Below are 12975 nucleotides of genomic sequence, written 5' to 3' on the forward strand. Positions count from 1 at the left end.
ATATATAAACAAATGTCCTTTTTGCAGCCTATATAGTGCCACATTTTCTGCATTTTTATGCTTTTTTGTTAGTGATTTCACTGTTGACAATGGCCCCCAAGGGGCTGGTCCCTTGGCATAATGGTTAAAGTTCAGTGCACTCTGCTTCAGTGGCCCGAGTTGTTGGGTTCAGTTCCTGAGCATGGACCTACACCACTCATCAGCCATGTTGTGGTGGCGATCCACATACAAAAATAGAGGAAAATTGGTACAAATGTTAGCTCAGGGCTAATCTTCCTCAGGAAAAAAAATGGCCCCCAAGTGCAGGCTGAAATGCTATCTTGTGTTCCTAACTACGAGAAGACTGTGATGTGCCTTATGGAGAAAATACCTTTGTTAGATAAACTTTCTTTAGGCATAAATTATAGTGCTGTTGGCTGTAAGTTCCATGTTGATTAATCAACAATATATATTAAATAAGGTATCTTTAAATAGAAACATGTATAAAACAAATTTATGTATTGATCAGTTGATGAAAACATTGAGGAAAATGACCAGAGGCTCACAGGAACCTGACCCTACATTTCCCCTAGGATCAATGGTGTAGTAATCATTAATTCAGTGTTAGTGGAGACTTTAGGAAACGTAACTACCTTGAATAGTGAGAATTGACTATGGTCATGCATAGTTTAATGAGGGGTATGCATTCTGAGAAATATGTCATTAGGCAATTTCGTTGTCATGCAAACATCATAGAGTGTACTTACACAAACCTAGATGGCATAGCCTACTCCACACCTAGGCTACATGGTATTAATCTTATGGGACCACCATCGTATATGCAGTGTATCATTCACCAAAACATCGTTATGTGGTGCATGACTGTATAATTCACAAAAGAGCTATGAACAACTAATAAACAGAAGATGCTCAACCTCACTGATAATCAATGAAATGAAAATTAAAATAAAATTGAAATATCTTCATCTATCAAATTGGAAAATATTAAGATTATTTTTTAAGCCAGTGTTAGAGAAGATATAGGAGAAAAGGCACTCTTGTGGACTGTTGGTGCATGAGGCCAATTTTCTGGAAGGCAATTTGGCTGTATATCAAAATTTAAAATAAGCGTACCTTCTGTCCCAAGAATTCTATTTATGGGAAGTACCCTCAGGAGATGATTGTACAATTGCAAAAATTTATATTCAAATTTACTCCTCACAGCATTGTTTATAATAGTTGCAAATTTGAAAAACTAAATGCCTAGAAATGAGATATTTTTAAATTGTGATATATCCAGTCAATAGAATATTATGTATCCATTAAAATGATGGTAAATAATTATGCTAACACCAAAGGATGTCCATGAAAATATGAAGTGATTAATGCAGATTACAGAGGACAATGGATCCCATCAATATACTCTGTGTGTGTGTGCATCTTTATGTATGCATAAGTATAGAGAGACATTTCTAAGGAAGTTCACAAAAAAGGTTAATGGTGATTATCCCTGGGGACTGGGGAAGGATTTCAGATGAGTTTCTCTTTTATCTCTATTTCTCTGTATTATTTGAAAGTTTACAATCAGAGGAAAGCTGTTTTTGTTTTTAACTGTCAATATATTATATATATTATTGTCACCCATGGGAAAGAGGAAAGAGGAAAAAAGCACAGCATCAGCAGTTCACAATTTATAATCTTGGTTGTTTATTTTTGTATCCCGATCACCTAAAAGAAAGGTACACACATAGGCACTCAGAAATGAATGTTTGATGAGTGAATATTATTGAACAGTAACTCTAACCCCCTTTAGTCTGTTTTTTATGATAATATGCAGTGTGCAGTCGTTTAAGCTCTTTACGTGTAAATGATTGCTGAGCAATGTTGGACTCACCACTCCGTGCTTGACATCAAATGGCTCTTTAAAGGAGCTGCTTATATGAGGTAATAGTCCTGCATGAAATGAAGGAAGAAAACCCGGATTAAACCCAGTGTTAAAATAAAATTTCTTACACTCCCAGGCTATACCAACAAATTAGACACACGTCACTTATTTCCCTTTAGAATCTGACCAACGGAAAAGTAAGAGTCAGACAGGTAAGATGAAACTATCACTAAAGGTTAACCTGCAGTAAACATTCTGGCTTTTGAGGGAGGGGTACATTTTTTTCATGATATACGTTTTCTCAAAAGAAAAATATACTGATAACAGTGAAGGAGACATTAAATTATGAATCTGTAATTTAGAAAAATTTGTCAGAATAATTCAGTTTTCCTTGTCCTCTGGCTTTCTCTATGCGGTTTTTCTGAAGCAAGCCTAAAATAGGGACTGCGTTTCAGTCATCGTCAATTTTCTTAAATTTTAATTCAGCTACAAAATAATCCTTGATGTCCTGTCCCCTCATCAAAAGAAAAAAAATAGTTAACCTTCCAAATACTCTTTTTTTTATAGAGATTTTATTTTTTAGAGCAGTTTTAGGTTCACAGCAAAATTAAGAGGAAAGAACAGAGATTTCCTGTATACCTCCTGTCTCCACACATGCAGAGCCTTCCCATTATCAACATCCCCTCCAGAGTGGTACATTTGTCACAATCAGTCAACCTACATTGACACGTCGTAATCACCCAAAGTCCATAGTTTACATTACAGCTCACTTTTGGTGTTGCACATTCTCTAGGTTTGGACAAGTGTATAATGACATGTAACCATCAGCATACCATCAGAGTATTTTTGCTGCCCTACAAATCCTCTGTTCTACCTATTCATCTCTCTCCCTTCCTAGCCCGTAGCAACCTCTGATCTTTTTTTTTTTTTTTAAAGATTTTATTTTTTTCCTTTTTCTCCCCAAAGCCCCCCGGTACATAGTTGTATATTCTTCACTGTGGGTCCTTCTAGGTGTGGCATGTGGGACGCTGCCTCAGCGTGGCTTGACAAGTGGTGCCATATCCGCGGCCAGGATTCGAACCAACGAAACACTGGGCCACCTGCAGCGGAGCACGCAAACTTAACCACTTGGCCAAGGGGCCAGCCCCGCAACCTCTGATCTTTTTACTGTCTCCATAGTTTTGCCTTTTCCAGTATGTCAGGTATTTGGAATCATACAGTATGTAACCTTTTCAGATTGGCGTCCTTCACTTAGTAGCATGCATATAAGGTTACTCCATGTCTTTTCATGACTTGATAGTTCATTTCTTCTTAGCGCTGGATCATATTTCATGTCTGAATGTAACACTGTTTATCCATTCACCTGTTAAGGACGTCTTGGTTGCTTCCAAGTTTTGGCAGTTATGAACAAAGCTGCTATCAATATCAATGTGGAGGTATTTGTGTGGACATGTTTTCAGCTTCTTTGGCTAAATCCCGAGGAGCACGATTGCTAGATGGTATGGTAAAAATATGTTTAGTTTTGTAAGAAACTGCCCAAATGTTTTCCAGAGTGGCTGTACTGTTTTGCATTCCCACTGGCAATGAATGAGAATTCCTGTTACTCCACAGCCTCACCAGCATTTGGGGGTGTCATTGTTCTGGATTTAGGCCATTCTAATGTGTGTGTATTGGCATCTAATTGTTGTTTTAATTTGTGTTTCCATGATAACATACGATGTGGCGCATCTCTTCATATGCTTATTTGCCATCTGTATATCTTCTTTGGTGAGGTGTTTGTTAAAATTTTTAGCTCATTTTTTAATTCGGTTTTTTGTTTCTTGTTAAGTTTTAAAGTTCTTTGTATATTTTGTATAACAGTCCTTTATCAGATGTGTCCTTTGCAAATATTTTCTTTCAGTCTGTGACTTCTTATTCTCTTGACGTTGCTTTTCGCAGAGCAGAAGTTTTTAATTTTAGTAAAGTCTGCCTTATCAATTATTTCTTTTATGGTTCATGCTTTTGGTGTTGTATCTAAAAAGTCCTTGCCATACCCAAGGTCGTCTAGGTTTTTTCCTATGTTGTCTTCTGGGAGTTTTACAATTTCGCATTTTACATTTAGGTCTGTGATCCATTTTGAGTTACTTTTATGAAGGGTATAAGATCTATGTCTAGATTCTTTTTTTTGGCATGTGGATGTCCTGTTGTTTGATCAGCATTTGTTGAAAAGATTGTCTTTTCTCCATTATATTGCTTTTGTTCTTTTGTCAAAGATAAGTTGCTTATATTTATCTGGATCTATTTCTGGGCTCTCTATTCTGTTCCTTTGATCCACTTGTCTATTCTTTCACCAATACCACATTATCTGAATTGCTGTAGTTTTATTATAAGTATTGAAGTCACATAGTGTCGGTCCTCCAACTTTGTTCTGCTCCTTCAATATTGTGTTGGCTATTCTGGCTCTCTTGCCTCCTTATCCAAACTTTAGAATCATTTTGTTGATATCCACAAAGTAACTTGCTGGGATTTTGATTGGGATTGCAATTAATCTAATTTAAAATTCTACTTTTTCACTGCTGGTGTATAGGAAAGTGATCAACTTTTGTATATACTGTTTATCCATTCACCTACTTGTATCTTGCATCTTTTCTTCTGCTTACTTTGGATTTAATTTGCTCTTTTTTTTTTTTCTAGTTTACTAAGGTGAATACTAGATTGATTTTACAGCTTTCTTCTTTTCTGATATAGACATTCAATGCTATAAACTTGCCCCTCAGCACTACTTTTGCTGCATCCCACAAATTTTGATAAGCTGTGTTTTCATTTTCATTTAGTTCAAAATATTTTTAAATTTCTCTTAAGATGTCTTCTTTCACCTTTATGTTATTTAGAGTGTGTGGTTTAATCTCCAAGTATTTGGGGTATTTTCCAATTATCTTTCTGTTATTGATTTCTAGTTAAATTCCACTGTGGTCTGAGAGCAAACATTCTATGATTGCTCTTCTTTTAAATTTGCAAAGTGTGTTTTATGGCCAGAATGTGGTCTATCTTGGTCAATGTTCCATGTGAGCTTGAGAAGATTGTGTGTTCTGCTCTTGTTGAATAAAGTCATTTAATAGATGTTGATTACATCCAGCTGATTGATACGTTGTTGAGTTCATCTGTGCCCTTACTGATTTTCTGCCTGATGGATCTGTCCATTTCTGATAGAGAGGTGTTAAAGTCTCCAACTGTGATAGTGGATTCCTCTATTTCTCCCTACAATTCTATCAGTTTTTGCCTCACATAGTTTGACGCTCTGTTGTTAGGCACATACATGTTAAGGATTATCATATCTTCTTGGAGAATTGACCCCTTGATCATCATTATTATTTAGTGCTCTTGTTTATCCCTGATAACTTTCCCTACTTTGAAGTCTGCTCTGTCTGAAACTAATATAGCTATTACTGCTTTATTTTTATTGATGTTAGCATAGTATATTTTTCACCATCCATTTATTTTTCATCTATATATGTCTTTATATTTAAAGTGAGTTTCTTGTAGACAAAGTATAGTTGGGTCTTGTTTTTGATCCACTGACGATCTCTGTCTTTTAATTAGTGTATTTAGACCACTGATGTTCAAAGTGATTATTGATATAGTTGAATTAACATCTGCCATATTTGTTACTGTTTTCTATTGTTGCCCTATTCCTTATTCCTATTTTTGTCTTTCACTCTTTTTATACCTTTTGTGGTTTTAATTGAGCATTTTATATGATTCCATTTTCTCTCCTTTCCTAGCATGTTAATTATACTTCTGTTTTTTACTTTTTTAGTGGTTGCCCTAGAGTTTGAAAAATACATTTACAACTAATCCAAGTGCACTTTCAGAAAACCACTTTGTGAATAGTTCAAGTACTTATCATAACAAAATATTCCTAATTCCTTCCTCCTGTCCCTTGTATCATTGTTGTCAATCATTTCACTTATATATAAGCATACATAAGCACACATATGTACATAAAACATTTACATAAGCAAACATATTTGAATACAGTGTTACTATTATTATTTTGAACAAACTGTCATCTGTTAGATCAATTCAGAAAAATACAAGTTTTCATTTGACCTTCATTTATTCCTCCTTTGACGCTCTTCCTTCCTTCATGCAGATCTGAGTTTCTCACCTACATTATTTTCCTTCTCTGTAAAGAACTTTTAACATTTCTGGCACGGCAAGTCTGCTGGCAACAAATTCCCTCAATTTTTGTTTGTCTGAGAACCTATTTATTTCTCCTTCGCTTTTGAAGGATAATTTCACAGGCTTTCATAGCTCACCATTCTAGGTTGGTGGTTTCATGGGTCAACAATTTTAGTGTTGGTTCCTCTCAACACTTTAAATATTTCACTCTACTCTCTTCTTGCTTCTATGGTTTCTGAGAAGAAGTTGGATATAATTCTTATCTTGTTTCTCTCTAGGTAATGTGTTTTTTCCCTGTGGCTTATTTCAGGATTTTTTTCTTTATCTTTTATTTTCTGTACTTTGAAAATGAGGTGCCTAGGGATAGGGGTTTTTCATTTGTTTGTTTGTTTTACATTTATCCTGCTTGGTGCTCCCTGAGATTCCTGGATCTGCGGTTTTGTGTCTGACATTAATTTGTAGAAATTCTCAGTCATTATTGTTTCTTATGTTTCTTTCTCTCTTTCTTCTCCTTCTGGTATCCCCATTAAACATATGTTACACCTTTTTTAGTTGTCCCACACTCCTTGGATAGCCCCATTAGAACCCTTAGTTGCTTTAAATTCCTGGTCTCATAATTCCAACATCTCTGCCATGTCTGGTTCTGATGCTTGCTCTGTCTCTTCGAATTGTTTTTGTCTTTTCATGTGCCTTGTAATTTTTTCTTGGTAGCAAGACATGATGTACCAGGTAAAAGGAATTGCTATCAATAGGCCCTTAATAATAAGGTGATGAGGTGTGGAGGGAGGAGAAGCATTCTATAGTCCTAAGATTAGGTCTCAGTCTTTTAGTGAGCCTGTGCTTCTGAACAGTGAACTTCACAAATGTTTCGGAGTTTTTTTCTCCTCCCTTTAGTGGAACAGGATGGCAAGAGTGGGCTGGAGTTGGATATTTCCCTTCTCCCAGGTCAGTTGGGCTATGATAGTCCCCCAGCAGATTAGCTTCTGGTTAACTAGTTTCTCCTGATGGCAGAGTTTGTCAAGAAGAATATCGTGCGCTGGAGTACAGTCATGCACCACATGATGACATTTCAGTCAATAAAGGAGCACGTATACAACAATGATCCCATAAGATTAGTACCATATAGCCTAGATGGATGGTAAGCTATACTATCTAGGTTTGTGTAAATACATTATATGATGTTTACATGATGAAATTGCCTAAAGATGGATTTTTCAGAACGTATCCCTCTCATTAAGTGATGCATGACTGTATTTCAAAATGGTTTCTTTTCCCCTCCCCCTGCCAGAAGTACAAGGTGATTTTTCTCTGATATTTACTGTGGGAATCTAATTGACTTTCTGGAGGTAAATCTCACAGTATTGTGGGGGCTCCCCTATGCCTGGATCCCCCTGGAGTTTTTAAGTCTCAGACTTATGCGCTTTGAGCCTCTAGCAATTCATCTATTAAAGTTCAGATATTCTGACCCTGGTACTGGTTCCTGTGGTGGTTTCTGCTGTTAGTCTCTGTTCTGGTAAGCTGTGATTCCCTGTATTTGTCTGTCTGTCACTCTAGTCTTGGGGACAGCAGTTTGCTCTGTGTCCTCACCTCTCTTATGGATCCAAGAAGAGTTGTTTATTTTTCAGTCTGTTTAGCATTTTACCCGTTGTTAGGATGGATTGGCATCCTCCAAACTCCTTACATGTGGAACCGGAAACGAGAAGTCGGGGTAAACACTTCTATGCTGGGAATACTCATCTCTGATACACAGCTTATACTCTTAGAATCAGAGGGAACCAAGACTATGCTGAAATTCTAAGGCTATAAGTTTTTCTCAAGGTCTGAAGAAGCTCTGGTGTACTTTTTTTTTACAATTTTATCAAGGTATAGCTTACATACCATAAAATTGACCCACTTTAAGTGTGCAGTTCAGTGATTTCAAGTAAATTTATTGAGTTATGCAACCATTATCATAATACCATAATCTAGTATTAGAGCATTTTCGTTACCCCAGTAAGATCCCTCATTCCCATTTATGGCTAATCTCCTTTCCTACCCCCAGCTCCAGAAAACCACTAACCTACTTTCTTTCTCTATAGATTTGCCTTTATTGGACATTTCATATAGTTGGAATAATACACTATGTCATCTTTTGTGTCTGCCTTCTTTAACTTAGCACAATGTTTTTGAGGTTCATCCACATCGCAGCTGTTTTAGTATTATGTTCTTTCTTATTGATGAGTAGTATCCCATTGTATTAATGCAGCCATGCTCCACATAATGACATTTTGGTCAACAACGGACCTCGTATATGATGGTGGTCCCATAGGATTAGTACTATATGTCCTATGGTGTGTAGTAGTATGCCTGTATACCAAATTTTGTTACCCGCTCACCAGTGATGGAAGTAGGGGTTATTTACAATTCTGGTTATTATGGATGATGTTGCAGTGAACGTGCATGTGCAAGTCTTTGTGTAGACATGTTTTCATTTCTCTTGGGTAAATACGTAGGTATAGAGTTGTTGGATCCTATGGTAAATTTATGTTTAACTTTTAAAGAAACTGTCAAGGTGTTTTCTAAAGTGGCTGTACTATTTTACTTTCCCACCAGCAATGAATGAAGGTTCCAGTTTCTCCATATCCTCACCAACATTTGTTATTGTCTGTTTTTGTGATTATAGCTATTCTTAGAGACGTGAAGTGGTATCTCATTGTGTTTTTAATTTACATTTTCCTAATCACTAACCATGTTGAGTTCTCTAGTGTATTTTGATTGAAAAAGAAATAGGAGAAAAAATTTTAAATCTGATTAAAAGTAAATAAAAATTCATTTAAAAATAAAAAGAGGGTCTTGCTTGGCATAATATGGTAGGGTCTAGTCATTAGGAATGAGTCAAGGGAGAAGCATAGCCTTTGACAAATACCCACTGTTATTTGTCCCATTTTATGCTGATAAACTTTTTAAAACAATGTATCTTAAACTAAAGTCAAATAAAGAGATAAACAGTTACCTAGCTAAATTCAAGGAAAAACAACTTTTTCACAGCTACAGTAAAAGCAGGTGGATAAGAAGTTTATCCTGCCCGTTAGCTCTGATTATTCCATTGGCTGTGACTCTTTAGCCCTCTCAAAGCTCTGTAAGACTTTTATAAATCCCACAGGCCTGACAGGGGCTTTAACTTTCTGTCACCCTTCTTTTCAAGAATTTTATGAGATAATCATTAATTAGTATATGATATGATTCTATAATATTAAAGTTTTACAGAAAGTAATTTTGATGCTTTTGATGGATTATGGCAAAAAAAACAGGCATTAGAATTTGTGCTAGACCATTGCATGAGGGATTTACATATTATTTCTGTCTTTTAGCCAAAGCTAGTCATTTTTCTAACTGAGATGTCTCTCATTTTCTTTAGTCTGTTCATGGAGAGAACTCCAGCAAGCTCGCATATGTTGGAGTGTAGTTAGCTACTGATTTTTTTCTTTGCGAGTTCACAGTTGACAAAATAGAACCCACAGTGCAGCTTGACCTTGGCAGTTTCCTCTGGCCTTTTCATTAAGCACATTTAATGTTACCCTAATTTGCTTGCACATATCCACCTCTCTGCTTCCACCTCTTATTCCTAGAACTATATCCAAATTGGGCAATTTTGTTGATGAAACTAACAATGTTAGTAACTGCCAACAACTTCTGCCTTTACATATTAGGTCCTTAAATGTGGTGCCAACCCTGATAGAATGCTACAAGTATCTGGTTTTTGAAAATAAACTATCAAGAAAGCAAGTGTGACTCTGTGAGCATCAGCTATTTCAGAATCAGAGACGCTCCAGTTTGGAAGCGCAAATCTTCTTCCAGGCCTTCCAGTCATTTAGTCTACCTACTGGGTGTCTGCCACAGGACAGCTCTCAGCCATATTTGTGATTCAGTTTCCTTTTCATAAATTGGGGATAATATGATCTCCTACCTATCCATCTCTGAGCTCCTTGAAATGAAGCCTCATGAACACAAAACATAAGATTCAAAAGTGAAGACAAACCGTTCTTAATCTTTTCTGAGTACTGTGGTCTTAAAATGTATACACACAAAAGAGGAGAATTTACATCAGAGATTAACAACACTTAACCTAGAGTCCACCGATACCCTAGAGGGATCCAAGGTGTATGCATTGTTGGCTTGTAGAGTGTCTTTATGGATATTCTCTGAAGATATGGCCCGGAAATTTCATCAGATTTACCAAAGTGCCTCAAAAATATGAGGTGTCTTAAAGAGAGACGTTGGGATAGATAGAGCACATCTTTTCCTCACAGATTTTTAAGAATGAGGCATTTAATGGTCTGTATATTGGATAAAAACTGTCTTATCAATATTAAGTTTATTAAACGTGATAATAGTATTATGGGTCTGTAAGAGAACGTTCTTACTCTTAGGAGGTACATGCTGAAGTGTTTAAGGATATACTGTTGAGATGTCTGTGATTTACTCTGAATAGTTCAGCAAAGAAGTATACACAAGTATCAATACAGAGAAACTGAGATAAAGCTACATGCTAGCAAATATGGCAAATGTTAACAATTGATGAATCTAGGCAAGAGTAGGTGAATATTGATTTTACTATTCCTCCAACTTTTCCATGGGTTAAAAAAATTTTTTAAGTTGTGAATAAAAGTATAAGGCATTCATTTATCTGCCTTAATTTCATAATTATAGGTAAAGAAGGAATACTATTGTTGTATTTTATAGATGGCTAAAACCAGGAAGAAAAAGACTGTGAAAACCAACCAGCAGCATCCCAAATCACATTTGAGGACAGACCTAAATACAATGCTTCACCTTATTCCCATCTTCTCCCCACGTAACCCCAACCCATCCCACAGGCAGACACATGCGTCGTTCACACAGCCCGCTAAAATCACTGCAGTTCCCTCTATAGCGCTGTCTTTTAAGTTCACAAGCAAAAGCAATTTCAGCCACCTCCTAGTTGATGTTATGCTTGAACAGTAAAGTGCACACCATAACAGATGGCATCTTGTGACCTTCTTAATAACAGGCTTGGCTGCCAATGTCCCCTTGTGTCCAGTTTCTGCAGGGAATTTGGAAACTGTTGCCTTACGCTTGAATATTTGCTGGCAAACACATTTAACCATTTATTAGACTGTTTTTCCTGATTTGAAATAGAGAGCACAAAACAAAGTTCCCAACACCTGAAAGGGACATTGGTATTTCCTGAGTGTGGGGGCCCATCCTGGAATTCTTTGGGGGTGTTCTGGCAGTCATCCAGCATGTCTGTCATTTTTAGAGTGGTGAGAACCTCCATCCCAGGCTAACTGCTCATCACACTACCTAGATTTATTGACGGCCAATGTGAGCTTTTTTCTTTCTGTAGATTAAAAGAAAGGTATGCACTTCCCACAGCAAAGCATACAAATTAGCCAGAAAACAAACTAAATCCCAGCATTAGAAGGTCCCTCTGCTGTGACAGCCCACATGAGGAGTGAATGTGGGAACCCTGCGGTGAGTGAGGCTTGTTCTAAGTCACCTCGTTCCCTCGGGCACGCCGCCTGGGCAGCCGTGGCTGTCAAGCTCCACGGTGGGCATGGAGGAGGCCGGAGGAGGACAGTGACTGGGTGAGGGAGCAGCTGCCGTCTGCCCTCTGCGTCCTCAACTGTCTCCCAGGGGCAGCTTTCCTTTGTTAACAATGGAAGGCAAACAAAGGTGGCCCTAGGAAAAGACAATGAAGATATTCATGCCAAAGGCTGAGGAGTCCTCTCCTCGCAACAGAACGGACCTGGAAGGGAAGGACCAGGAGGGAAGTGGTCAGGCAACAGGTGCGGGGGAGATGGGTGGAGAAAGGGCGAGAAGAACAAGCCCAGTGCCTATGGTGGGAGTGAAAAGTGTAGAACCTCAGGGTAGAAATAACTTGGTTGACAGGCACAGAATTGTATGGAGTCACACACAGGAAGAGATGGATAAGAATTAGTCTTCTGTTTTGGGGGGAGAGTCCCATTCCAGGGTTTCCCCTGGGAGCTGAGGGAGAGGTGAGAGTCTTTCCTGTTGGCCTCACTTCTACACTTCAGAACAGAGGATGCCCTGGAGAGGGGGGTTCCCCTGATGCCTCTGCCTGGGAAGAGCTGGCCTGGGTGTGAAAGAGCCTTGACTGGGGAGCTCTGAGTCTCTCCCGGGAAAGCTGGGGACAGTTGCCTGATTTGGCTGCCATTCACCCCTTTATTATTCCATCCTAGGGCCAGCCTCTTGTCGCCTTCTCAGGCAGACTAGAAAACTGTGGGAAAAGCCCCCTCTATTTAGGTATGCCCTAACCCATCGGCTTCCACCTTCATTCTGGGGCCCCAGCCTCCAGGAGCAATAAGCTTTGGAAATGATCCAAAAACAGCACAAGGGGGCCTATCCCTTAGACATTATGGGAACAAGATTAGCAAAGCTTGGAAGCCACAAGATGCGCACATTACTGAGAAATGGAAGGTGCTTCCCCTGCCTCAGGCCCTAAAGAGACAAGTTCTTCGCCTGCTCTCTTTCCTGTCTCCCTCTCATCCCCAGTCACATGTGCCTTCACTTGTTCATACTCCTGCATGTGTATGTTTCAGATTTGGGGTTTGCCCTGCTGTGTCACCTTCAGCCCATTAGAGAACCTGGGTGGGGGATGGAGTACCTATCGCTAAAATCATGTACAGATGCAACAGTGCCATACGCTATTCATTCAATTTTTAAGGTATTACCATTTTATGTGTTACTACACAGGATTCTAAAGACTGCCATTGGAAACACAAGTTTTTTAACATTTGCTTCCCTTTTGGAAGACAAATTATAAATGAGAAACTGTCTCTAAAAGGAAATATGTCATAGGGAAGAAAAAGTCAATAATGGAAGGTCCGTAAAAACCATTGTTCAACACACAATTATAGGACATCTGATTTGTGTTGAGCCCTGTCCTAGGTACTGGAGATATAAGGACA

The 12975-nt window shown here is 38.2% G+C and overlaps 1 protein-coding gene and 1 long non-coding RNA gene across 4 annotated transcripts in view; one reads left to right on the plus strand and one right to left on the minus strand.

Moving 5' to 3' along the window:
- C2H4orf51 (chromosome 2 C4orf51 homolog) overlaps positions 1 to 12975 on the minus strand; it is a 42678-nt gene that overhangs the window by 17298 nt on the left and 12405 nt on the right. For all 3 annotated transcript variants that reach the window (XR_011537113.1, XR_544119.2, XM_070608893.1), the window contains exon 3: positions 1874 to 1932. Coding sequence is in view for 1 of the 3 variants with exons in the window: in XM_070608893.1 (XP_070464994.1) it covers positions 1874 to 1932 (59 nt within the window). In the remaining 2 variants the exon portion in view is untranslated. The remainder of the gene's footprint in view (positions 1 to 1873; positions 1933 to 12975) is intronic.
- LOC103547886 (uncharacterized) overlaps positions 1 to 12975 on the plus strand; it is a 65419-nt gene that overhangs the window by 3273 nt on the left and 49171 nt on the right. The window lies entirely within an intron of this gene.

This window comes from Equus przewalskii, chromosome 2, assembly GCF_037783145.1.
Source record: "Equus przewalskii isolate Varuska chromosome 2, EquPr2, whole genome shotgun sequence".
Classification (NCBI taxonomy): domain Eukaryota; kingdom Metazoa; phylum Chordata; class Mammalia; order Perissodactyla; family Equidae; genus Equus; species Equus przewalskii.